The 26,993-nt window shown below is 37.5% G+C and overlaps 1 protein-coding gene across 1 annotated transcript; it reads right to left on the minus strand.

The window, feature by feature from the left end:
* Positions 1–289: 289 nt before the first annotated feature.
* Positions 290–25,537, minus strand: LOC108411099 (alpha-2-macroglobulin-like). The gene is made up of 33 exons (XM_037546436.1): positions 25,362–25,537; positions 25,098–25,254; positions 24,950–25,002; positions 24,649–24,669; positions 24,351–24,516; positions 24,183–24,264; positions 23,914–24,031; positions 21,396–21,516; positions 20,088–20,197; positions 19,800–19,970; positions 19,483–19,716; positions 19,158–19,370; positions 18,887–19,036; positions 17,025–17,150; positions 13,835–13,957; positions 13,474–13,544; positions 10,954–11,179; positions 10,740–10,866; positions 10,518–10,639; positions 9,697–9,748; positions 9,509–9,592; positions 7,852–8,028; positions 7,650–7,725; positions 7,319–7,475; positions 5,718–5,792; positions 4,699–4,861; positions 4,353–4,543; positions 3,949–4,161; positions 2,186–2,307; positions 1,866–1,947; positions 1,579–1,647; positions 446–551; positions 290–360 (listed from the first exon to the last, which is right to left on the minus strand). Exons 1-33 carry the CDS (start codon positions 25,533–25,535, stop codon positions 320–322), a joined length of 4,173 nt encoding a protein of 1,390 aa, XP_037402333.1. The 5' UTR covers positions 25,536–25,537; the 3' UTR covers positions 290–319.
* Between the last annotated feature and the right edge of the window lie 1,456 nt (positions 25,538–26,993).

Consider the following 26,993-nt stretch of genomic DNA (forward strand, 5'->3'; position numbering starts at 1 on the left):
ATTTGGTCTTGTTTTGTGTATTCATTGTTTATATATGTTTTAGTTACCTTGAACTATTTGGAATATATAAATTGTAGACTATTTGCACTATTTTCTGGGGTTGGCATAGAGTTTGTATTTAACCGGTGTTTGGGTCTTAATTTTGTCCTTTTGCATCACTGGTTAAAACAACAAAGCAGCACATGAGTTGCTTGACATTCATATTTATTGATCAAAAATAGTCTTATTCTGTTATCTCTTGAAAACAGAAGTAAAACCAATACACAGATGGTATAAGTCTTCTCTGTGTCTCATACTGTGAGGCTGCAGGTCTGAGAGCTCACACACAGGGGGAGGAGTACACCGTCTCAGACTGGTCACCTGAATGAAAGATGTATTAAATTTCAGTAAATAAAAGCAATAGAAGTACATAAATGGTGAATCATAAAGGCCAGGAAAATCTTACTTGTTTGATAGTAATCATAGACTTTGATCACAGCTGGTTTGAGGTTCTTGACTGGAAGCAGCTGTTTAATAAGTAGCTGATAATTCATAGGAATATCCTTTGGAATCTGTTGGAACAAAACATTGTACATTGTTGGAACAAAACATTGGATATTGTATTGTAAAAAAAGAAGAAGAATCAGATAACAATAGTATTGCTTTGCAATGTGCAGTTACTAATGAAGTTAGCAGATATGCTCTGCCAGAACTCATTCTCAACTACACAAACCACTCCTGACCACTACCACAGGAGACACATTCTACTTAAGTATATCATTTATATAATAATAGACAGTACAGAGACAGCAAGCTAAGCGGAATATTCTCTGTCAACCATTAACCACAGGAGGATCATTTGAGTTTGTACAGTTAATTACACTGGCTGTCTCTACTAAAAAAAGGGAAAAATGCTTTTTAAAACTGAAATAAATTAGGTAGCTCTACAAAAACAGAAACACAACTGGTTATATTCCATGACACACCTGGTTTCCAGCACAAAACTGTATAAAAGCTGTTGGTTATTTTAATCAGAATCAGAGTAGTTTTAGTAAGTGCTTTTAGTTATATTTTGGAAGAATAGTGTTTCCATTGACTGGCATACTGAAGTTGTTGTGGTTTTTGTTTGTGTTGTTGGTTTTTGTGACATATTATCAGTACTGTGCAAAATATTTTGCCAGTTAAAATTCTGTAGAATAAATGCAATAAATACAGCTATCCACTATATTGATTGTCATCTTGGTTAGAACAATATCAATATAACAATAGTTTGGTTCCTAAATTCATTGTGCACTCTTGCCATTTCATGTGCCGTTACAAAGGCTTATTAGCTTAGACTGAAATAAAAAAGTACTTCATGTTGTGGCAAGCAATATAATTTTTTTATAATAATATTGTTTTAAAATTAAATCCATATTTTAAATTTGTTCATCTGCATTTTAGCTTAGATAAACAAAATCAACATTTTAAATCTAATTTTTTATTAAATATTTAAGTTGAACTTTTTACAGTACAGCAGCACATGCTTTAGTCAAATGGAGGACTGATTATGTATATGACTGAATATGTCTGTAATATGTCTTCGCAGTACTCTCTCACCTCTTTTATATACATGAGCACATGGTCATCTTTCGAATCGACTTGTTCCACAAGTGGGCTGTTTCTTAGCTGAAAAAACAAAATAATTACTGCAATTTAATAAATACTTTTATAAATGAACTGCAGTGTGAGGACAAATGAAATAGTCCCGATTTTGCTGCTTTATTAAAGCTACATGTGAGATTTTGCATAAAATGAAAGAGCAAAAACATTTATTATAGTCACTGGGGTTAAGCTGAGGAATTGCATGTGCATGTGTGTTTGTTACAATAAACACTACTACTTACATCACTGGGATCTGCTGTGAATCCTGATAAGATTTTTATATCCACTATGACCATGTTAGTGCTGTTTAGAGCCCCATTATATCTGAAGAAGAAATTTAAAAAGACTGGTCATTCATTATCAGAATTCACATTTACATCAATTTGGTACTATGATTTCAGAATCATATTTGTGTATTTGATAATAATTCAAGCAGTAATTTCCCTTAAAAATCTGAATGACTGCAAACAAAAATCTCCTTATTATCAAAAGTTAGCATTCTCATATCAGATTACTCATATTCCTCATATCAGATTACATTTTTATCAAAATACATTCGTACATGACTGTGAAGTTGATGGCCAGAATTTGTCCAAATGATTTTGTACAATCTCCTTCAGTTTTAGCCTTGATGTGTAATGTACTGGTTTCAGCCGGTGTGGGGATATTGTAGTAAAGGACCATCTGCAGGTGGGGATAAGAGAGATCAAACCAGTGAAACAGTAAATAAACAGATGAAGGGTCTCCTAAACATGCTACGTGTACAACAAGCATGTACTATGAGGCCTTATACATTTCATAAATGTTATGAAAATCAATGTATAAAACTGGTTCACATTTGTCATTAATTGTTGCAGCAGGTATGATATTTGTTTGCTTTAGTGACAGAAATAAAGCATACCTTCTACTGAAACAGACACTTTCACATCAGAAAATCACTATGGCTAACAATGCAGTCTTTATAGGAATCTGGTGCCAGGGTCAGAGAGCCCTATGAGTCTGAATTTCTACATTTCTACATCCTCCACTTTCTTTTGGCTCTGTGGTCAGTATGTTGTCCTTTGGTAGGGCTGCCTAGGCCTAACTCAACTATAGAACACTAATTATGAATATGCAGTATCTCACAAAAGTGAGTACATCCCTCACATCACGGAGCTGGTGGATATTAGACACTTTGTGCTCATCCTCCTTCCACTTGAGGATGCCCCGCAGGTGCTCAATCGGGTTTAGGTTTGGAGACATACTTGGCCAGTCCATCAGCTTTACCTTCAGCAAGGCAGTCGTCATCTTGGAGGTGTGTTTGGGGTCAGTATGTAGTTGGAAAACTGCTTTGCGGGGCAGTTTCCAAAGGGAGGGGATCATCCTCACCTTCAGAATGTCACAGCACATGTTGGAATTTATGTTTCCCTCAATGAACTGCAGCTCCCCAGTGCAGTTCCAGTTCACTCATGCAGTTCCAGACCATGATGCTACCACCACCATGCTTGACTGTAGGCAAGAGACAGTTATCTTGGTACTCTTCACCAGGGCACCACCACACATGCTGGAAATCATCGGAGCCAAACAAGTTTATCTTGGTCTCGTCAGACTACAGGGCATAGTTCCAGTAATCCATGCTCTTGGACTGCTTGTCATCAGCAAACTGTTTATGATCTTTTGTGTAACAGATTCAGAAGAGTCTTCCTTTATGGCCATGCATACTAAGTTGATGCATTGTGCGGCGTACGGTCTGAGCACTGACAGGCTGACCTCCCTCTTCTTCAACCTCTGCAGCAATGCTAGCATCACTCATGCATCTATTTTTTTAAGCCAACCTCTGGATATGATGCAGAATATGTGGACTCAACTTCTTTGGTTGATCTTGGCAAAGTCTGTTTGGAGTGGAACCTGTTCTGGAAAACCACTGTATGACCTTGGCCACCATGCTATAGCTCAGTTTCAGGGTGTTGGGAATCTTCATATACCCTAGGCCATCTTTTTGGAAAGCAACAATTCTATTTCTCATATCCTCATATTGCCTTGAGGTGCTATGTTGAATATCCAGTGGCCAGTATGAGCGAATTGTACCCAAAACACCAAATTTAACAGAACTGTTCACCATTCACACCTGGAATCTTGTAAGTCTAATGAGTCACATGACACCAGGGAGGGACAACAACACAATTGAATCTGGAAGAACATTTAGACAATGTTGTCCATGGGAATTCAGTATTTGTATTACTGATTAAGTCATTTCTAACATTGTTTGCTTAAAACAATTAAAGAGATGATTTGAAACACTCAAATTCCATTTATGTAGAGCCAGGAAGAGCTAGACACACTGACCTGTACAGAAACACAGGTAGAGCCCTTCACCAAAATGCTGTATTTGCCAGGAACATCCTGTAGTGGTCTCTCCTGGTACAATAGCTTGTTGTCCTGGTTCACATCAAAGTCATGACTCTCTTTATCTGACTTCACAGTTACTGTGCTGGAGCCATCAGAGCTGAACACTTTAGTGGAATACAGAGCCAGAGCCTGGAGGGCCACCACTGTGTCCTGATCCAAACACAAAAACATTGAGGAAAATAAACCAACTTCAGTGTTTGGATACACACTAACCTGCATTTTAATATTGAGTAGGACCTCTGTTCCTTCAGAACAGTCTGTCTTCTTTGTAGCATGGATTTAGTAATGACAACATTGATTTCTCTTTGCATATATTGAGATTAAGAACACACTTTAGATACCTGGGTGGAGGAGAAGCCTCCATAAGGGTTCTGTTGCCTCACCAGCCAGCTGACAATCCTGTTAGCATAGCCCAAATCAGCAGCAGTGACTTCAGCTGTAGTGAGAACAGCTAGAAGAACATAGGAGCTGATCTCCACTGACAAGGAGTCAGAATCATCTGATGCAGACTGAGACCAGTGAAGGTGCCCATCTATAAAGACACAGGAGATGTGATAAAGTGTAATTAGCTTATGTAGAAATAAAAAACTACAACAGTACAGATACTAACACAGCCCAATCCAGCTTAACGTTTGAGCTTAAAAGTTTCATAACGTAACTGTTACAGTTATTCTAATCATTCCATACCTCCTGAAATGGCAATACTATCCAACTTCTTCAGCAGCTGCTCTCGAACATCATGCTCTCCAGCCAGACTGAAAGTGTAGGCCAGCAGTGCAGTGGCATAGGTGTTTGTTAGGTTGCCAATAGAAGACTTTAAACATGATATTCCTTTATTTACAACAGGATCCTACAACAAAAAAGCAAAAATGCATAGACGAAAATATAATTGTAATGTTGTCCCCATATTCCATTCAATCAAGATAGATTACATAATAAGATCATCAACTTAAAAATCATCACACAGAGCAAGTTTCTACAGCTAAATATCTGCTTTGACAGGACCTACTAGATGATGTGTTTAACCCAATTAAAAAAAACTTATAGAAAAAAAGGCAGATAACCTTTAGTCTGTATACTACATCTAACAGACAAGCAATACAGATTGCTCTGCTGAGACGGTGTACAGTGCTGCTTGAATGTTTGTGAATCCTTTACCATGATGTGAATTTCTACAAAACTGTGACCTAAAATATGATTAGCTCTTCATTTAACTCATAACAATTGATAGGGGGAACCCAATTAATCTATTGAACAAGTGATCATTTTGTTGGTGAAAAGTATGTAAACCTCTGATTTCAATAACTGTTGTCACCCCTTTGAGCAGCAATGACTTCAACCAAATGTTCCGGTAACTGTTGATAAGCTTGGGAATCTTGGCCCATTTCTCCTCACAGAACTGCTTCCACTCTATTATTTTAATGTGCTTTCTTGCATGAATGCCATGTCTTAAGTTTTGGCACATTTCTATTCATGTAACCTGTGGGCTTTGACTAGGCCATTCCAAAATGTAAAATTTCTTCTGTTCTAACCATTATTTGTAGATTTGAGTATTATGATCATGAGATAGTAAAGAGTACAACCCTGAACATGGTAATAGTTCCGGTAGTTAGGAGTGGGTGATTTTTGCTAAGATTGCCTCAATATATTATGGTACATGTCGATATAAGGCTTTACAATTTGCACAGGTTTGTCAGTGTTCTTACCTTGGATGTATGGCCCAGTTCAAGCAATGCTGCAGTGATGTAAGCTGTTATGGTCACATCATCATTTACACCACCCTACAATACATGGAATGTTACTTAAAAAAATGCTCAGAAATTCACTGTGTAAAAGTCAGATACACTGTATTACTAAACGTATATGAACACCTCACCATCACATATATATGGAATATATGGCATTAATATGGAGCCCTGTTCTACAATTATAACTGCCTCCACTCATCTAGGAGGGCTTTCCACAAGATTTTGGAGGGTGTCTGTGGGTAGTTGTGCCCATTCAGTCAAAAGAACTATAGTGAAGTTAGGCAGTGATGTTGGAGAGAGAACACCTGACTCATAATTGATGTTCCAATCAATCCCAGAGGTGTGCAGGCCACTAGAGCTCCTCTACACCAAGCTTGTCAAACCATCTCTTTGTGGACATTATTTTGTGCACAGGGCGACAGTAGTTGAACAGGAAGAGACCTTTCCCAAACTGTTGCCACAAAGTCAGAAATATCATTAAAAAAAGTGTATATATATATATATATATATATATATATATATATATATATATATATATATATATATACACTGCTCAAAAAAATAAAGGGAACACTTAAACAACACAATATAACTCCAAGTAAATCAAACTTCTGTGAAATCAAACTGTCCACTTAGGAAGCAACACTGATTGTTGATCACATGCTGTTGTGCAAATGGAACAGACAACGGGTGGAAATTATTGCCAATTAGCAAGACACACTCAAGAGTGGTTCAGCAGGTGGGGACCACAGACCACTTCTCAGTACCTATGCTTTCTGGTTGATGTTTTTGTCACTTTTGAATGTTGGTGATGCTTTCACACTCGTGGTAGCAGGAGACGGACTCTACAACCCACACAAGTGGCTCAGGTAGTGCAGCTCATCCAGGATGGCACATCAATGTGAGCTGTGGCAAGAAGGTTTGCTGTGTCTGTCAGCGTAGTGTCCAGAGGCTGGAGGCGCTACCAGGAGACAGGCCAGTACACCAGGAGATATGGAGGAGGCTGTAGGAGGGCAAAAACCCAGCAGCAGGACCGCTACCTCCGCCTTTGTGCAAGGAGGAACAGGAGGAGCACTGCCAGAGCCCTGCAAAATGACCTCCAGCAGGCCACAAATGTGCATGTGTCTGCGCAAACTGTTAGAAACCGAATCCATGAGGATGGTATGAGGGCCCGACGTCCACAGATGGGGATTGTGCTCACAGCCCAACACCATGCACGACGCTTGGCATTTGCCAGAGAACACCAGGGTTGTGGGTTTGTGTGGCCTACTGCATTGTGGCTGAGCTGGCAGTCCTGGATGCTTTCATTTCACAATAATAGCACTTTCAGATCTAGCAGTGCAGAAACTTCATGAATTGGCAAAGGTGACAGTGCACCGCTGAAAATCACTGTTCTCTCCATTTCAGTAGAGCCCATTCTACTGCCACTGTTTGTCTATGCAATCATGGCTATGTGCATCATTTAGCAATTGGTGTGGCTAAAACACCTTAACTCAATAATTAGGAAGGGTGTCCAGGTACTTTTGGCCATACAGTGTATGTAGCATCTAATAACACACCTTCATTCTGTTGTTGAACAGTCGTCCTTGTCTTATAAAACAGCCGTCTGGTCTCTGCATATTTATCAGCCACTGCTTCGCACTATCAATGTTTTGTGCATCAATAAAGATGTAACGTTGTGCTTTGCCAAAGGTCCTCAGTACAAAAGCAGTTAACCTGGTGGTAGAGAGATGTATTTGTATCTACTTTCAGAAGTGTCTGTTTTATAACATGCTTTAGTATAAAAATTGTTAAATGAAAGTTTGGCTATGTAGTTTTCGTTGTTCAAGATGTTCAGTAACATTATCCTTAGTGCCTATATGTGAAATCATTTTTTCAAGAAGTTATTACCATGTATTTCCCTCTCCGGTTCCAAATGTGCTGTATGCACCATTAAAATGCTTGTAGTTCAGTTGCCTCTGATATCCTGTGAAATGAAAATTATTTGTAATTCATTCATTCATTAATTAACCTAGCTTAATTTAGCAAGAGTCTCTTCAGTAGGTCTAGTGATGCTATATTAAAATTCCTTCATAGTGACAAATTCTCTTACCGCTCTTAAGGAAACCCGTAGCTCTCTCACGGATGGCTGCAGTGAGCTGTCCAGTGTTCTCCAGGTACTGAAGAATGTAGATGTTGGGGGAAAGGATAGCAATGTTTTGCTCTCCACAGCCATATGGCATCTTCAGCAGTCCATCAATATTCTTTAATGCACGGCCCAGTATGTCTCCTACAAAAGAATGAATATTTATTCAAACATTGTTGTATTTGCAACTGGTAAAATAAATCTGCACTCTCATAACCACCAGACCTGTGCAAATAATCAAATAGAATACACATTACAATCATAATGTTTGTAAATAACAAATGTGTGGTCCTCACCAACTTCTACAAAAAAAAAACAACAAATTTCAGTTTGTAGCTGTTTGTTCCAAAAAGTAAACCAACATTTAAAAAAAAAACAGATTTGAAAAAACAAGTACACTTTATAATTTAGTAACATGTAGAAACACCTTTAGCAACAATAACATGATGTAAACGTAGGACATCTGTTTATGTGCAGCTCTTTTATGACCTCAGCACCGCATTTTAATGGGGTTCAGGTCTGGACTTGGCCATTCAACACAATCAGCACCTTGTTTTTTTTCTTTCGCCATTCAAACATTAATTGGCTGTTGTGTTTGGGATCATTGTCCTGTTGCATGACCCGGCTTTGGCCCAGTTTAAGATGATGGCCATAGAGTTTCGCTTCGACACACCACTCCTGGAAAGATTGTCAACTTGCATACTCTCCATTTGTAAACAGTCCCTTTCACTGTAGCATAGTGAATTTCAAATAATTGAAGAGGACCTTATAAACCTTCCCAAATTGATGACCCAAAACAATTGCTTCTTTGAGGTCTTGGCTGATGTCTGTTCTTCTCGGCATGATGAAGACACACCTGAGTGCTGGAGAACACCAATCTGCCAAAGGTTATGCTTTTATAGAAGTAATCAAACTTCTTGATTAACTAATCTTGTGCATTTAGTAACACCCAACACCTAATTACTTCTTTTCTAATGATTGTAGGAGGGGTGAATGAATTTTTTTAAACTTGGTTTCTGAATGTTGATTTACTTTGAGAGAAAAAAGTATTTCAGATATTAATCCTATAATTCAAGCCTGTGATATTAATAATGGAGTTGCTTAGCATGTTTGCTATCTGTTATCTAGCTGACCAGCCTATAGTGCTGGTTGTCAGCTTGTCAGTTAAAACAAAAAGGGGTTCTTACTTCATCAGAACACTTGGTGTTTCATCCGAGGAGCATGAATGTCAAAGATTTTTCCATTAACAGCAGAAAGGTTTCCTTATGTGGCGCAGTAATACAGAATTCAGTTGTTGTGAATCCGTCATAGGTGTGTGTATATGGAATATTTTACAACAGCGGCTTTGCCAACCAGATTTCATGACCGAAACTATCCTTTTCATCCTGGAGACCGGATCAACTATTCTCTGCTCACCAACTGAATATTTATGAGCTGAATTGAGTGTACTGGATAAAATGAATACCTAAAACTGTGCAGGTCAGTGGGTTCCCAGGACTGGGGTGAAAACCAATGCTCAAGGCTCATCAAACAGATTTTATCTAGGACTGCACTCACACAGAACAGACATTCTTTGGGTCAAATCTCCACATTTTACATTTACTCTTATATTTTCTGTCCTTACCAAGCACTGAAACAGAAGCTCGTGCTGATCCCTCTATCACATCTTCAGGAAGAACCAGCTCCAGCTCCTCTGAAACACTGTTTCCTGTGAATCAAAGTGTAAATAGGTACCTCATTCTTTACTGAACAGTCCACGAGTGCTGACGCACTGGTGTGAAGAGTAAGGATATAAGTCAATGCATAACCTACCCTGTGGACACAGCAACCAACTCTGGCTTTTGGTCTTCTCACTTCCTTCAGCCTACATGAGAAAATTGTATGATCAAAATATCAGTAAACATTATGAATATAAATGTATATAAATCCAGGGATGGGTAGTAATGGAATACATGCAATGATGTTATCTACTCAGGAAATATAACAAAAAAGTAACTGCATTAATAAAGAGATTAGAAATTACCAGCAGGGATATATTAAAACCACATACACTCAAACATCCACCATTTGCAAAAAAATGATCCATTTTTAATACATAAAATATAAATATGTATACCAAATCATGCAGATTTGGAGAGCTAATCTCTTTTCAGCCCCAAACATGAAAAGAAAGCAAAGTCTCATGAGCAGCAAAGTTAGTTTAATTTTCTCATGTGTGTTTTTTTTCTTCAGTAGTGTCTGAATTGCTGCAAAATGTTAATATTATATTACTGTAATGAAGACAACTCCCACTTAGTTTTCCTGTGAAAATATGTCAGCTTTACATTTGAAATACGTACATATAAATAGCTGCACTTCCTTCACTTTGGCTGTTTTCATGTTTGCCTTGTATTCAGGTAAATGTTTGCTTCTCTTGTCTTACAGAATTACATGACTTAAAAAAGACCAGTAATCCAAAAGTAATATAAAATAATTTGATTATATTGCTTTACTGCAGGTATCATTTGAGTTATGTTACAATTATATCTGTTAACAGGTAATCAGTAAACTGTACTTGAATACATTTTATGGTAACCCTCCCAACTTTGTGTAAATGTATAAGTGCATTTCCAAAGGCAAATTTTTAGTCCTACCTGTACAAGCAGGCTTCGTATGACTGTGTCAATGCGGCCTCTCTCAGGCACACTCACAATCTCATTGTCACACACAGTCTGTGACTGTTCTGCCTCAGCACTGACCGTCACTTTCAGGACCCCTAAAACACATCAAAAGATGCAGAGAGGAGTTTATTAGCACTAAAAACAATTCAACAGAAATGAGAGGTTATGTCTGAACTCGAGAGGTTCAGAACTCACCAAGCACAGAGGGAACAAGAGTCCATTTGAAGGTCTTTCTACCACTGGCACACAGACAGGATGAATACTCTCCATCAGAGGAGGCTTTCAGAGTGTAGTGTGAGGAAGGAGCTGGAGTCACTTTAACCTGTCCATAAAGCACAGGAGATCAGCTTACTGTGGATGTGAAGTGATGAGAGACTGGTGAAGACACAAAATGTTGGTCTTACAGTACCATAATGCACTTGGAGAGATAGTTGAAGACAGTGGCCTTCAGCTCAAACTCCTCTCCTCGGATGATGGAGTAGGGCAATGAGAGCTCCAGGAAGAAGGGCTGGAAGACACGAAGCTGAGCAGGAGGAGCCACTCCCAGACCTTTAGAGGACAGACAGAAAGTGTCCATCTCCCAAGTGGTGATAGTGTCAGGAACAGTGACAGGAACCTGTGTTGATCCAGAGTCTCTGTGGAAAAGCAACACTGACCCTGTTTATCTTTTAGCAAAACAAATAAATCATGACAATAACAACTACACAAGTAAATTGGGGGTAATATGACTAAATTTTATCATTATTATTCTCTTTTACCTGTATTAACGTTAAAACAGTGCAAAAACAATATTTTGTGTTTTACTTTAGAAACTTATTTGAGTATAGACTGTGAAAAATGATGCCTGCAACATATTCTAAAAAAGTTGGGACTTTTTAATTTTTAAAGCAGTGCCATATGAGACATTGAAGGTCACAGGAATTCAGTTGTGGCTATTGGCATTGCCCTTTATGCACAGATTTCCATTAATCTTTCGTTGTTATTATGCACTATAAGGGGTAAAATGCCCAAAATCCTTGCAATTACTCTGCCTTTCCTGGAGGTTTCTTTTGGACTTAGACATGACTGCATCACCTGTTTAAGATTTTTTTAACAAGAAGGCCCCACCTATCAAAAGGGTTGGGAGGGTTGCTTTAAAAAATGTATTTTACATCTGCATTCTAATACAAAGAATTACCATATTTGAGTCATCTGATTTCTTTCAGTTACTTTAAGATTACTCTCATCAACAATGATTAGAAATTGAGACCATTTTAAAAATTCTGGCTGAACATCTGTGTTCTATCTGCTAAAAGTGTGGTTCATTAGGCATTATCAGTAGACCTCAACAATTTGTCTTAAGGCATTCATTTCACACAAAAATAGATCAGATCTGATTGTCTTTACAGATATTAAGATTTTTGCACCTGCCAGTGAAAAAACATGTATGCATATATTAAAAAAGATACCAATTTTACTTCTCACAGGATATTTTTCACATTTTGTTACAATATTCTCCTTAGTTAATGTTTGCTCACTTAAGCACATTAGCAAGTGTTTGATTAATGTAGAGTAATTACAAACCCATTTTCAAAAAGGTTTAGACCTTTACACAGCAACAAATGAGAATAAAGTAGTTTACTTCCAGATAAGTTTGCTGCTGTAGATTCAGGTGATTTTGAAAACAAGAGAAAATGCCTGATTTAAATATCTCCAGGAAAACACATCTTATCTATTGGTGGCAACCCCTTCTCAAGTAAAAAAAACATCTTCAAATGTGGATGATTATGTGACATATTTATCATTCAGAACAGTGAATTTTGACAAAGAATGAGTTTGCCTTTATGTGGTTAAAATGTAATTCTGCAATCTGATTACTGTGTGTTTAGGGCTTGTTTGGATCTGGATTATGTGTAAAGCTGCTTTGTGACAACACTTGTTGCATGGCTGGTAGCCTGGTTGTAGGAGAGGTGAGCCATCAACTGGAAGGTTGCAGGGTTCAAATCCCATGTCTGACTAGGTATACCTGGTTGGGCCCTTGGGCAAGGCACATAATCCCCAAATGCTCCCAGATTGAGCATAGGTAGCAAAATCATGAATTTCCCTTGTGGGAATTATATATATGTATTGAAAGTGGAAATGCATAGTACATTTTTACATGAAATTAATAGCAGATTTTGAAATGCTGTATTCTCACTGTCCGCCTCTCTCCCTTTCTAGTTCCTTCCTTTCTCTCATGCTTATCAGTTCTCACTGATTACTAAATTATTAGTATTAGAATTATCTCATTTGATGCAGACCAACATAAAAATGCATCCCACCAGCAATTAACTGAAACAGGGTTTGTTTGGAGACAGACTGAGAGGTTTTGTTGATTTTTGTTCTATCCTGGTGCAGTTCTATACAGACCTGTGCATGGGTCATGTGTTCACACCTGACAAAACAAACTAAACTAAAGAAAAAAGTTTGATTTGTCCCCACCAAACAACATCAGAGTAAAAGCACTAGTCAACTATAGGAACATTAAAAAAGATGGGCTCTACTGTACTGAATTACTTTGTATGACTGGTTCATCAATACACTAGGTGTTAGCAGTATGTTTAAACAGTACAAAAACTTACTATTCATCTATAAAGTGCTCATTTGATCATAATAGCCAACAACAGAGTCTGTAGCCTAAATTGAGCTGAATATGTTGGGGCTTGCTTTTCACAAACGTAAACCATTAACTTCCATCTTAAACACTTGGTTTTATATGTTCTTACAGAAGATTTCATATTTATGTAGTAACCATAGCCTGTAGTATATGTGTTGCAGAGACCATTCATCTTAAAACCCTGCTCCCTGTTCATGTTAAAGAAGTCATTTTTCTGGGTAGCATTGAGTCTAAAATCTGACTCATTGAGACAGTAAAATTTTAGAACCAATAAGTTGTACAGTGTTCACTAACCCCACTTCAGCAAGCTGCCATATCCAAGTTTCTGGGAAGAATTTACGAACTGTCTCAATGGGTCCATAACCCTGTCTAAAACCTATTCCAGAGGCAGGACCACTCATGCCACTTCTTGACATCATGTACTCAACTGAAAATGAGCAAAAATACCAACAATTAGCAGACCTTATTCTGTGGCTTTTAGAAGTTGGTTTTAAGTCAAGACATGAGAAAAAGAGCATGTAAAAATGCAAAACACTGGTCCCAACAGTTCTCATAGTTTACTGCATTTACTGTTTGGGATCTTATATTTTCTTTAGCTTAGATAAATAAGCTTGTGTAACACAATAATAAATAGTCAGAAATAAAGATTATAAACAAGGTGGATAAAGATGAGTCTGGACATACCACCATAATATTGGCGATTATATCGTATGCCTTTGTAGATCAAACACTGAGGTGCTCTGACAGGCAGATTAGTCACCATCTGGAGCCCCACGCTCTGTCAGAATCGTAAACCACAAGGAATATGTGTTTACATACATGTAAATGTGTGTATACAACTTCACAGAATGTTAGTTTGCATCAATGTATCACAAAATTTTATAAATGAATGTACAGCATTTTGAAATGAAATGCTACATTCAATATTTTTCCTTCTGTTCAGATTTAATTAAGAATGTCTAGTGTAAAAGCATTCGTGCACATATATTTACACAAAACCAGGTCCCTTCCACTCTGCTGACTCACTTTGTACATTGCGCAAGGCCCGCAAATTATGCAAGGTCCCATCCTCCCCAACTTCAATGAGAAGATGAAACAGGGGTATTTCACAAAGAAAGATTTCTTAGTTTAGCCAGATAACTTAAGCCCAGAAATCCTGCTTTGCACAATAGCTTTTGGAGTACAGTACATATATTTTTCAGGCAGAGCAGGCCTTCTCATCATCAATATATTGTTATTGTTATGCTCAATAAGCAAGGTCAGGTAAATAAAGATGTTTGTTAAATCTGTTTGTGTGAGTATTGGTCTTTTGAAACATTAAAAAAATTCCATAACCGGTTAATAAATGTTTCATTTCGTGTAAGTGTATATAATGACTTAAATAATTCAAGGGAACTGAAGAAAAAGCATTTACATTTTACACTCTTTATATTTTAGTCGACTGAATTGACTGTAGATTTAGTCGACTATTTTCTTATGATAATTAGTTGCCTAAAACTAGACTAAAACTAAAAACAAGATGACTAAATTATGACTAAAACTAAATGACATTTTAAAAGACTATGACTAAAACTAAATCAAAATTTGCTGTCAAAATTAACACTGCTTGCCAGTCACTTCCAGGGCTGTGTTCTGTGACTTTGTGCTTTACAAAAGTGACGTGAAATACAACTATTTATTATGTGGCGAGTTAAAGTAGTGGGACTTACTTAGAGTAATACTTCAGTTGTACATTTTGTTGCCCAATAGCTTACAAATAGAAAATAAAAATTGGTGGCAAACTCATGACTCTGGAGCCATTTGAGATTTCATGTGTAAAAAGTATAAAATGATGCTTAATCCATGATTCAGGGTATTGAAAAACACAAAGCTTAGCTGTTGTTTAAAATAGGAAATCTATCAGTAGTCCTTACTATGGTGATCTGCAATTGATTGGCTATTCCTCGATCCAGACAAGATGGCCAATCACAGGCTTTTCCTCAATCAAGATAAGGCCTCTATGAGGAAACTGAACTTGTGTTTCATCCATGGTCTCTTACTCCCTCTATTCACACTCTCAGAAAAAAAGGTATGACACTGTCACTGGGGCAGTACCCCTCTTGTCACTGTGGTGGTACCCTCAGGGGTACATCCCAGTACCTTTAGTCAGGGAACATAATTGTAACAGAATCCATTGAAATGATATTTTCTAAGTTGTTTTGACTCCACACACCCTGCCTCATCTCCAGGACTTTTATTTTAAGGTTCTGATTTAAAACATTAGTTTATAAAAAGATACAAATATCCACTTTCCACTAGGAAAAACTCATGCAAGTAAGTGATACTTTTTTGATCCCACAACCGGGGAAATTCCACCTCCGCATTTAACCCATCCATGAAGTGAAACACCACATACACTCTAGTGAACACACACACTAGGGGGCAGTGAGCACACTTGCCCAGAGCAGTGGGCAGCCCTATCCACAGCACCCGGGGAGCAGTTGGGGGTTAGGTGTCTTGCTCAAGGACACCTCAGTCATGGACTGTCAGCCCTGGGGATCGAACCAGCAACCTTCCGGTCACAGGGCCAGCCCCCTAACCTCCAGCCCAGAACTGCCCTAAGTGTAAGGTACACCATTGGACCTTAAGACCACTGTTGTACCTTTGAGGGTACACGTACATTGTTTGTACCTCGATGAATGAATCATGTACCTGCAGGGTACCTTTATTTCTAACAGTGTAGATAAGAATCCAATAAAGTACAGTCCCATATTGTTGAAATTGTTATAATAAAAACATTTTAAGCTACAAATAGTTATATATTGTTTTTAAAAATATGTAAATGCTGTAATGGTGTTAATCGTTTCTAGAAAAACCTAGTAAGGATATTAAGCTAACTTGAATGGAAAAACTAACAGCTAATGGTGTTAAACAACCACTCAGAAATTGCTGTCAACTATGCAAGATGTATGTTTTTGTTATGATAGTTTATTCTAATAGGTTGTAAGTTCTCTAGTAGTTGTTTTCATATGATGGAAATTGTTAGTTAAGGAGGTCATCGCTGCCATTTCACGGAATTACTGTACCCATGTGCGTGGCAAACTAGATAATGATAAGGGCTGATAGATTTAGTCCATGAAACTAATTTCTTTCAAGTATGGTTTATTTACTAATGTGGTTAGAAATTCTTATATTGTTAGCATATTTTTTGTGTATTTCAGTAAATAAAGTAATTATCAGAGTTACAGCATGTGTGAGATGTAACTGAATGGCTTTATTCTGCACGTTATAAGAATTTTTGTTTTAAGATTGTGCAACGTAGAGACAGAACATTTAAGCAATTGTCTCAAGCTAATTGTAATGATATAGAGAAGAAATTACTTGCACTAAATTTAAAACTCTTTATTTTATTGTCAATGGACTGAACTGAAAAGCATGTAAACAAGCATTGTTTTATGTTATATAGCATTAATCATTCAAGATAAAGCCATCTATGAGGAAACTACATTTGTTTTTCATCTGTGGTCTCTTACTCCCTCTATTTAGGGTGGTAACAATTACATTGGATTATCTGCAATGGGCCATGGTGTTTAAAAACTGCAACTGGGAAAAGATAACTTTGCTGACGTGATGCAGCTGATGAAATTAATATCAGCCTTATGTGTCTACAGATGGAGCAAACTGCTTTAAAGGAGGGAGGGTTGTAGTGGGACTGCTGGGGCGTCATGTTTGACTGTGTGGCAATTGGAAATGATTTATATCGATCACAGGTCAGGTAGGAGGGTCCCTTAGCAGAGTTTTGCTTAGGGCCCCAGGAAGGTCAGAACCAGCTCTGCACAAAACTACGTGTCCAGTCAACCTGTTACCTTTAGGGTATTGTAAACATGGTCGTCATTTGCACTCCGTCGTGGTCTAACTTGCAGACACTCCAGCTCATCTTCAACTCTATGGTCATAATCTGACACTGACGTCACTGGTAACAAATGAAAAACCTATGAAAAAAATAAAAGAACTTTTTATTTTAAATATAAATGAAATTCCTAACTGTAGTGTTCTCATGTCTCTGTAATACGTGCTTGGAGGTGGCTTTGTATTTTTCCTATCCATATTGCTTGTGTTATAGTGGCTGTATTATGCAAATGCTTAGTATTAAATAATTTCTTATTTTCATACTTCAGAAATAATACCGTAATTATTGTCTACTAGTCTAATGGTTGTCTTCTCAACTCGCTGGAGTCTCTGTCTACTCTACTCTTGCTGTCTTTACAGGTTCTCTGCTGATGCAACTCATCTCATTTATATTCATTCATATAATTCCTTGGACTAATAAGCACTCACATAACTCCTTTGTTTGTTGCTGTTATGTATGTTATCCAAATTCAAGCTCTGATATCTGTTATCTTTTTATTTGACTTTCATATTATTTATTTTCTACATTGATTTGTTGTAACTCTGCCTACCTGCGTCACAGTCCCTGCTATGTATAATGATACTGATAGCAGTATTACCTTGATTAAACACTGAGTACATGGGGTTGGGTGGTATAATGGTAATAAGGTATACTGCGGTATGTAAAAATGTTGCCAAAATTATGACAATATTTCCAAATTATGACAATATTGCTGCTGGGTAGAAGGAGAAGAGGTAGACCTCAGAGAAGGTTTATGGATGTAGTGAAGGTGGACATGGAGTAAAAGTAGAGGAGGCAGTGGATAGGGCAAGATGGAGGCAGATGATCCGCTGTGGCGACCCCTAAAGGGAGCAGCCGAAAGAAGAAGAAGAAGAAGAAGAAGAAGAAGATGTGGCACTTACTAGAGGTTTAAAAGTTCAGTAATAGGTATAGGTGGCGCTGATAGAAATATAGGGAATATCAGAGCTGGGAAAACACTCAGGAAAAACTAAGCATGATAGCGGTTCAGCCATGGCAGAGAGCTATACAGAACCGCACATTCTCTGCACACACAATGGAGCATGTTCGATTTCAGCTTTCACTCTAATAAAAGTCACTTGACTTTGTGATATCCTCTGAACGAGTGCGATATTTTCTAACTGTGTGTCATTTTAGCATCAGTTACTTACAAACAAGCCTGTACTACAAGACATTTTGCCAGCTATCTAAGCTCTTGTTAGCGTAGCTAAAACACAACAGTCCCAAACACCTCAGAACAGGTTCAAGTCAATCAGACTGTGGATCCAAATATTACAGAACAGGTTTAATTTGTTTTTTTTGTTCCTTCAACGGTTACTCGACTTTGCTCCCTTTAATATTAATCATTCATTAAAAAATATAAACCTGTATCAATGTTTTAGTTAGTCAGAATCAAACATGTTGTGTGAGTAGAGTTGTTATTATGCTAGCCAAGTTAATGCTAACCATCTCCTCACATCTCATTAGCAGCACTGTTTAACAGTTATCAAATGTTCGGTAGATGGTTTGACATTTGTTGAATGATGCCTTGAAAATCATGCGCTGCGTTCATTTATTTGGTAACTATGTAAAGCTACTCTTTTTTTTTATCAATTTTGAATTCATGTGAGATGAGAAAAAAGCATCATGTGCTTCCATGATACTGTCAACAACCAATTGCCTGCTCTACCACCCCATTGCCACAAATATACAACATAGAATGGTAATATATAAAGAACTTTTGGAGAACACTTTTAATTACACTGTTTTTAAAGCAAGCACCCACATATATGTTGAATATTCAGTAAATCTGAACTTTACCTCATCAGCATTCAGGCGTTTTCCTGGCTCCATGATGAACACACTCTGATCCACAGCACTGAGTCCACACAGTGAACCAGGCTGAGCTGAGAGCTGGAGAGTGTTTTCCTCACCAGGAACTGCCTCAGTGGGAGAGAACTGCAGTGAGACCTGAAGATCATGATGGAAACAAGTTTAGACAGTTTTTTTCCCATTAACCATGATTAATTAGCTGCCAATTATCTTAACATGTAAAAATAAGGATATAAAGAATCAAATATGTCAGCATTACTTTGTTTCTGAAGCATTTCTCCACATTAAAATTCTTGCTAGCAGCGATGACGTTCTCACTGGGCAGCACACAGTACACCAGAACCTGCACTACAGGAGCCAGACCAACATCAACAGACAGTCTGAATGAGACTTTTCCCTCTATGAGCTTTTTGGATTCTTTCACTTCAACTTTCTCATATCCATGATGGACTATGGCTCCTTTAGACATGACCTGCACCAAAGAATCAAACTTATATTGATAAACAGCAACCTGTATTTCATTTAGAGCTGTCAGAGAAGACATGTAAATGTTAATTTTAGAATATATGACTGTATATACTTGCCTTGTATATAATATCAGTACTGTAATTCTCAGCAGTTTCTCCAACAATGTAGTACTTAACGTTTATGGAAATTTCAGAACCACATGGAATCGGTTCCTTTAAGCTCTCTATTGATAATTCACTGTAGACTGGACTGTATGGAGTAGCAGGTTGGAGGAATGGTATATTTGCATGACCGTCTATAAAGTACGGCATTCTGAAACTCTGATAATGAACACCTGGATAGACACTTGCCTAGAAAATGATGAGACAGGATTTTGTTTCAGTAAATGACAGCATAGACACATTTTTTAAAACATTTGGTTATCATACCATACCATCAGTGATATCTGTGTTTGAGGGTGATCAGTCATATTAATTTTGAACCTGGCCAATCCATTAATATCTGTAGTAAGATTTTGAAGTAGCTCTGGAGACCAACTATAACCTCTCAAAAGATACACTTTCTTGTCAGGAATTGGTTTTCCACTGACGGTTGTGACTTTGATCTGTTGATCAGTTAAAAAAAAACATTTAATATCAAATTGTCAGTCTTAATTCAGTCAAGAAATCATAAGCATAAAGAATATAAGAAGTTAATGACATCTGAATGTGACAACACTCACCTTTCCCTCTATAACTGTGTCCTGTTCAAAGTTTTTTGGCAAATCAAGAAACTCAGCTTTACCAGCTTGATAAACAAGCTGTACCTGGGTGGATTTTGTGATGGAAATATCTAGAAAAAATTAAGTGACACAAATACGTTACTATATATGACTAAACTATATATATATATATATATATATATATATATATATATATATATATAATGTGTGTGTGTGTGTATGTGTGTGTGTGTGTGTATTTATTAGAGATACACCAATACCACATTTTTTTTCAGTATCAATACTGATACTAACTTTATCTAACCTGACTCACCTACAAGTCCTGATATTTATATAATTACATGTTCAGTATGTTTCAGTACATCTTTTTTTTTTGGTAAAATCTATGTTCTGCATCAGAAATGAACCTTGGCTAGATTTATTTATTCATTACTTATTGAATTGTATTTATTAGATGCTAAAAAAAACTCATGTTTGTGTATTTACTGTATATATTTGTGTATTTACTGTATATACTGTTATATGTTTAATAATAAGAACCGTATTTAACAACTTAAGTAAATTTAAAATATCATTATAGCACAAAAGTTCAGTCGAGTAAAAATCACTGTCAGTCATGCCGTCAGTATCAATGAATTTCAGTTTTTTCTGGCTTGGTGGAAGCGACGCACCACAAGACTCCACTGCTGAGTGATATAGCTGACCGACGGAGGTGCACCACAGGCAGGGCTAGTGGGCACACAGGCCTGGCTAGCGGCTATGTTAACGGCTAAATCGAGGCTAAAGGCAATCATTATGTAGAGAGTACGGTGGTTCCTTCTGCTCTCACAATAACATTAACTCAGACTTTAAGTGACTACACAGTAACAGAGGAGTGATTACTAAGAGAAGCAGATCAGCAGTTCAGGGAAGTGGCTCTATTAGCGTGCTATTAATCTGTCATGAACATTTTTACTGCTGCTTGTCATCCCACAATGCCAGTGTGTTATGTTCTGTCTACTGGTGCAGGTGCACACATCAGAAATTGTTTCATGATGTCAGTCATAAGTATCTCCATCACCAATAATCATACTGTGTTTAAGCGCCAGTATTGGTGCTGACAGTCACGCAGTATTATATCGGTGCATATATGTATGTATGTGTTATACATATATATATATAGTGTATACTCTATACTCTATTATACTCTATACTATACTATACTCTGTATAGTGTATATAGAGCGAGAGAGACTTCAGTGTGATAACCTGATAAAGTTTCAAATTTAGCAGACTACGTTTATTTCAGAGAGATCTGTTATTAACTCACCTGTTCCTTCCTCTGTCACCGTAACGGTAGTATGAAGATAATTTTGGAAATTGTGTACAACTTCAGGACTAGTGAAAGCTGACATGTTGAAGACAGCAGAGGCACAGCCAGTCTCATTCATCTACAGCCAAAACCCCAAAAACAAATGCTGTTATTGCAGAAATAAAATTGCTGAGCACTTTTGTCTTTAGGAGCTCATTAGAAGAGGAAGCACTGAAGAAAATTACATTTGTGCAAATGAGAAAACAGGGAGTTGCACAACTATCAACTTTTACTAGTCGAATAGTTGTCACTTTCACATTTAAATCATTTTCATACACATTAGTCAGGTATTTTGTTAATATTTTGCACTAGATGCTGTGGATTGAGTTGTGAGATCTACAACCTATTTGCAAAATGTTGTGATGCTGTGTAAAATGTAAATACATGTAAATAAAAACTGAATACAATGATTTGCAAATCTCGTAGACTCATATTTCACTCACAATAGGACATAAAACACAGATGTTGAAAGTGAGACATTTTACCATTTCATGAAAAATATTGACTCATTTAGAACGATGGCAGCAACAAATCTCAAAAGAGTTGTAGCATCCCCTCTTATTTTAACAACAGCCTGTAAATGTCTGGGAAGTGAGGAGACCAATTACTCGAGTTTTGGGACAGGAATGTTGTTCCATTCTTGTCTGGTGTAGGATTCTAGCTTCTCAACAGTCCTGGGTCTTCTTTGCTGGATTTTTTGTTTCATGATGTGCCAAATGTTTTCAATTGGTGAAAGGTCTGGACTGCAAGCGGGTCAGTTCAGCACCAGTTCAGCACTCTTCTTCTGTGAAGCCATGCTGTTGTGATGGATGCAGTATGTGGTTTAGTGTTGTCTTGCTGAAATATGCAAGGCCTTCCCTGAAAGAGACACTGTCTGGATGGGAGCATATGTTGTTCTAAAACCTTTATATACTGTTTAGCATTGATAGTGCCTTTTCGGATATAGTATAAGCTGCCCAATCCATAGGCACTAACGCAACCCCAGAGCATCAGAGATGCAGGCTTTTGAACTGTGCGCTGATAACAAGCTGGATGGTCCCTCTCCACTTGGGTCCACAGGACATGGTTTCCACAAAGAATTTCAAATTTTGATTCATCTGACCACAGAACAGTTTTTCATTTTGCCTCAGTCCATTTTAAATGAGCTTTGGCCCAGAGAAGAAGGTGGCATTTCTGGACTGTGTTGACATCTGGCTTCTTCTCTTCATCAACTAGTGATACAGCATGATACAGCATGATACAGCTTTATCGTACATTTGTGTATTGCACGGCAAAGTGTGTTCAGAGACATTGATTGCTGGAAGTGTTCTTGTGTTACTGTTCCCATGCAGTGATTTCCAGTTCAGAATCATGTTTGTTTTTAATGCAATTCTGCCTGACAGCCTGAAGATCATGAGCATCCAATATTGACTGTTGGCCTTGTCTCTTGTATACCAGGATTTCTCCAGATTCTCAGAATCTTTTGATGATATTATGTACTGTAGATGGTGGGATCTCCAAAGTCTTCACAATTTTAAATTGAGGAATATTTTACTGAAATTGTTCCACAATTTTTAGATGCAGTTTTTTTTTACAGATTGGTGAACCTCTTCCCATCTTTGCTTCTGAGAGACTCTGCCTTTCTAAAATGTTTTTTTTTATACCTCATCATGTGAGTTAGTTGTAAATTGCTCCTCCAGCTGTTTTTATTAGTACCACTTCCTTTTCCAGCCTTTTGTTGCCCCTGTCACAACTTTTTGAGATGATTTGCTGCCATCAAGTTCTGAATGAGTTAATGTTTTTTATGACATGGTAAAATGTCTCACTTTTAACATCTGATATCTGTTCTATTTAGATTTATTTACATTTTTTACATCCTCTTAACTTTTTTGGAATTGGGGTTGTAAAATATGCTTTTTTTGTTGTATTTCAGTATGTTTCAGCCTCAGGCACTCTGACCACAGCAGACATAAATCACCACAGCTCTAAAAATATCACCTCTCACAAAGTTTAAACTGGCTAGGAAACAAATCATTTATGAAGTTGAACAGCAAGCCATTGCATCTACTCACCAATAAGCCTTTCAGAGTGAAGTATAGGCACAGTCACTGAACCAGTAAACATCTGCATATCCCCAGAACTGGACAATTACTATTAAATGGTTGAAACCATAAGAAAGATATCCTGTGTTCTTGCTGACTGGTACTCCAAGTGTGTTTTTGATGCCCTTGTTTCGCTAAATGTGCTTAGTTGTTTTGCTTAAGTCAAATGGTTGTTGTCTATCAAGATGGTTCTTGAAGCTTATACAGTCTGGCTTACAAATGGGTTTTCTTCTGTGTAGTATTTCCACACTAAAATGTACTCAGAGCTTTATTTAGCAGAAAAAATGATTTACTTTTTCTCCTCCAGGTTGCTTTACTACCGCTCTATTTCAGCTGCCCACAGTGCCAACTAGTTAACTAGTTAACCCCTCCTTATATCATATGCACATACACACCTGCACTGTTTCCTCCAGGCATGGTGAGATGATAGAGATGCTTTCCCCATAATGCTGAATATATTTCCTACACACTTCCACCAGTGCTTTACCAGGTACTGGCTGTCCATAAGTGTACCTTCAAAAACAAGCAAACTTTGAACTAAGCAGATAAAGAATGGTTTGAGGACAAGCAAAGTCATTTGTATTGCATGTTATTTATATCAAATGATCTACATGCAGAAATTGCAGATGTTCTGCTTGCTTGTACTAAAATAGCATTGACTCACTTTGCACAAAGCTCTATCTTTAGGTCCTCCCAAACACTCTGTTCATTTGGTGCTTTCACTGTAACCTCAAACTTGGGTAAAACTAAAAGACAAACGGAATCTGTTATTACAGTAATTGGTGCTGATTATAATCAACAGAAAAGCTAATGTTCTAGAGCTGTCACTTACCGTACTTCTTCACCTCAAAGTAATGTCTGGTCTGTCTATCCCCAATGTAAGCCTCCAGTTTATACTGGCCCTCAGAAGCCTCAGGATTCAGTTCATGAGAAAGCTGCACTATCAGGCCTGTTGAGGACACATTCGTCCACTGACCAATCCTGTTACCTTTATTGTCCTGTTTGGTTCCACAAAAAGAAGAAAATATTTAATTGTGATTCATTGCAGTGACAGTCTTAGGAAGCACAAAGTGATTACAAACTTTATTCATTTAGAGTCTCAAAATCAAAATGTACTTCAATCTCCTTACCTCAAGAATCAACAAGCTGTACTGTAAAGGACAATAGAACCGTATGTCATATTTGTGTCATTTTGATTAATAAAAGTAATTTTGCATAATATAAAAAAACTATAAAAGTATTTAACACATCAACAACTAAAAAATTGTTAATTTAAAAGACAGATGGCTTTTTACAAAAATGACATTGGAGAGGCTTCTTGTGCAAATAAATGGAAATATGTAAGTCAACTAAACAAGCCTTAGTCATACTTTTAGTCATTACTATTTATTTAACACCGGTTCACATTGACAGTCAAGGAAAAGCTCTTACCTCCTGTTTAAGGGGGATAAAATGTTTATCCATAGTGACAACTCTGAAATTCACTGTTTGAAAGGACAATAATAAATATCATATTCTGAACCGTATGATCAGTAATAATTAAATCGTGTTCCAAAACATTGCAGAAATGATGGAGTACCTGTTTGTCCGGGGTTGTAGATTGGTTTATCAGTCTGAATGAATGTCAGTGGGTTGTAGGATTTAAACATAACTCTTCTTTTCTCCGTCATCTCAAAACTTTCACCTTTAACATCTACTCTGATCTCCTGCACTGAATCACCCTCAACCTGTGGAGCCTGTAGGGGTAATTTGTTGAGCAATTTTCCATGATCAGTCATATCAAACACTAATAATACTAATAATAATAACAACAACAACAACAAGAAAAATCTTGGTTTCTGGCCTTAAACTTAGAGCAGTGGTGAAATTCTTCCTCCACTGTCTCCTGTAGAAGTGTTCTGTTCTGGTTGTCATGAACCAGATAAACAGTCATTTGCAGAGTCTCATTAGGCTTCAGAAGACTCGTACACAGTGTAGCCTCAGATCCAGACTCTATCACTGCAGGAAACGTCACCATGAAATACCTAAAGACAAAAAGGCAGCCTTTTAAGATGATGAAACATGAGATTAGAGTATAAGAATGTATATACAAGAAGGTTATTTATTTATTTTAATCAAATCCTCACAGCAATATTCCAACATCTAGTGTCTTTCCCAGAAGAGTAGAGAACAAAAAGGGCCATACTCCACACTAATACCTTTGCTGCACAAACAGGTGGCTATATATATCTGGACATACTGCATTTGTCTGCAAACAATACACTAAATTTTCATTTACAATTTAAACAAACAGTTGTGAGCAACTTCTATAGATTCTCACATTAAATTTTTATATTACAGGTGATAATGATTCATGCTCATTAGGATGACTGCTGAGACTACCACCCTACCCAGGAAATTTGGAGGAGACTACTACGCTAAGCAGCTCAGGCCATCCAGGTTAGACAGTAAAACTCAGGAAAGCAGAAACTATATGAGAGAACTGCTTCATATATGTAAATTGCTTTTTGCAGCCAGAGAATAAGTCCATCATGGAGGTGGATTGCATCCTGATAGGACAAAGCAATATCACATCATCAGAGGTAGACAATGTAATGCAGGGGTGCCCCAAGTCATTATTGGGGACTCTAAGTAATACACATTTCTGTGCTTTCCCTCATCACGCAAACTTGATTCAACACCATAACGAACAGGCTTATGTGATGAATCAGGTATGTGACCAAGCACAAAAAGGTCTGGTGCATGGAATCTACAGGACTGACCCTTGCTGTAATGTGCGTGGTGGTCTTTTTTGCTGGTTTTGTTCTAATGTATTGTATTTTCTCTTAAATTTGTCATATGAGCCCACTGTGATGGCACATTTAGGATCTATTTTAGTAGCCATGCTCTTGTCCAGACCATGAGGGAGGATGAAGTGACAGCAGCGCTGCAGCCATTCCTTACACTGAAAGCCAATCAAGGAGAGGATGAGAGAGATCATATTCTCTCAAACCATGACGTTGTATTGCAAATCATTTAGATAGATGCTCTATTCTGGCTTAACACTTTCTATGTTGACAGTTTAGTTTATTTATACCAGTGAACCTTCAAAGACCTGAGTCTAGAACTATGACATAGCTTAAAACTGAAGAGTTTATTTTCCAACAATCATTTGCTGGCTTAATAGAACAGGCACAGGGTCTACTCTTGTCCGGCTGTGCTGGACATCCTTATTCCTTATTTAACAAAATCTGTCACTAAAACAATACACACAAACTACAAGATCATCAATTACAGTTGCTGGTTAGCCTGAGCATGTATCTGTAAACATGGATCATATGTGGCATATAATTTCACTGCCGCACACCTGCAACATTGAACATAAATGTTACATGCATAAGGTGCGTTCTGGCATGACCATGCCCCCAACTAATTTCATTGGCCACTGAGGGTTTGGGACTACAGAATGCATTTTATGATGCATTTACATCACATG

The sequence above is a fragment of the Pygocentrus nattereri genome, chromosome 17, assembly GCF_015220715.1.
Source record: "Pygocentrus nattereri isolate fPygNat1 chromosome 17, fPygNat1.pri, whole genome shotgun sequence".
Classification (NCBI taxonomy): Eukaryota; Metazoa; Chordata; class Actinopteri; order Characiformes; family Serrasalmidae; genus Pygocentrus; species Pygocentrus nattereri.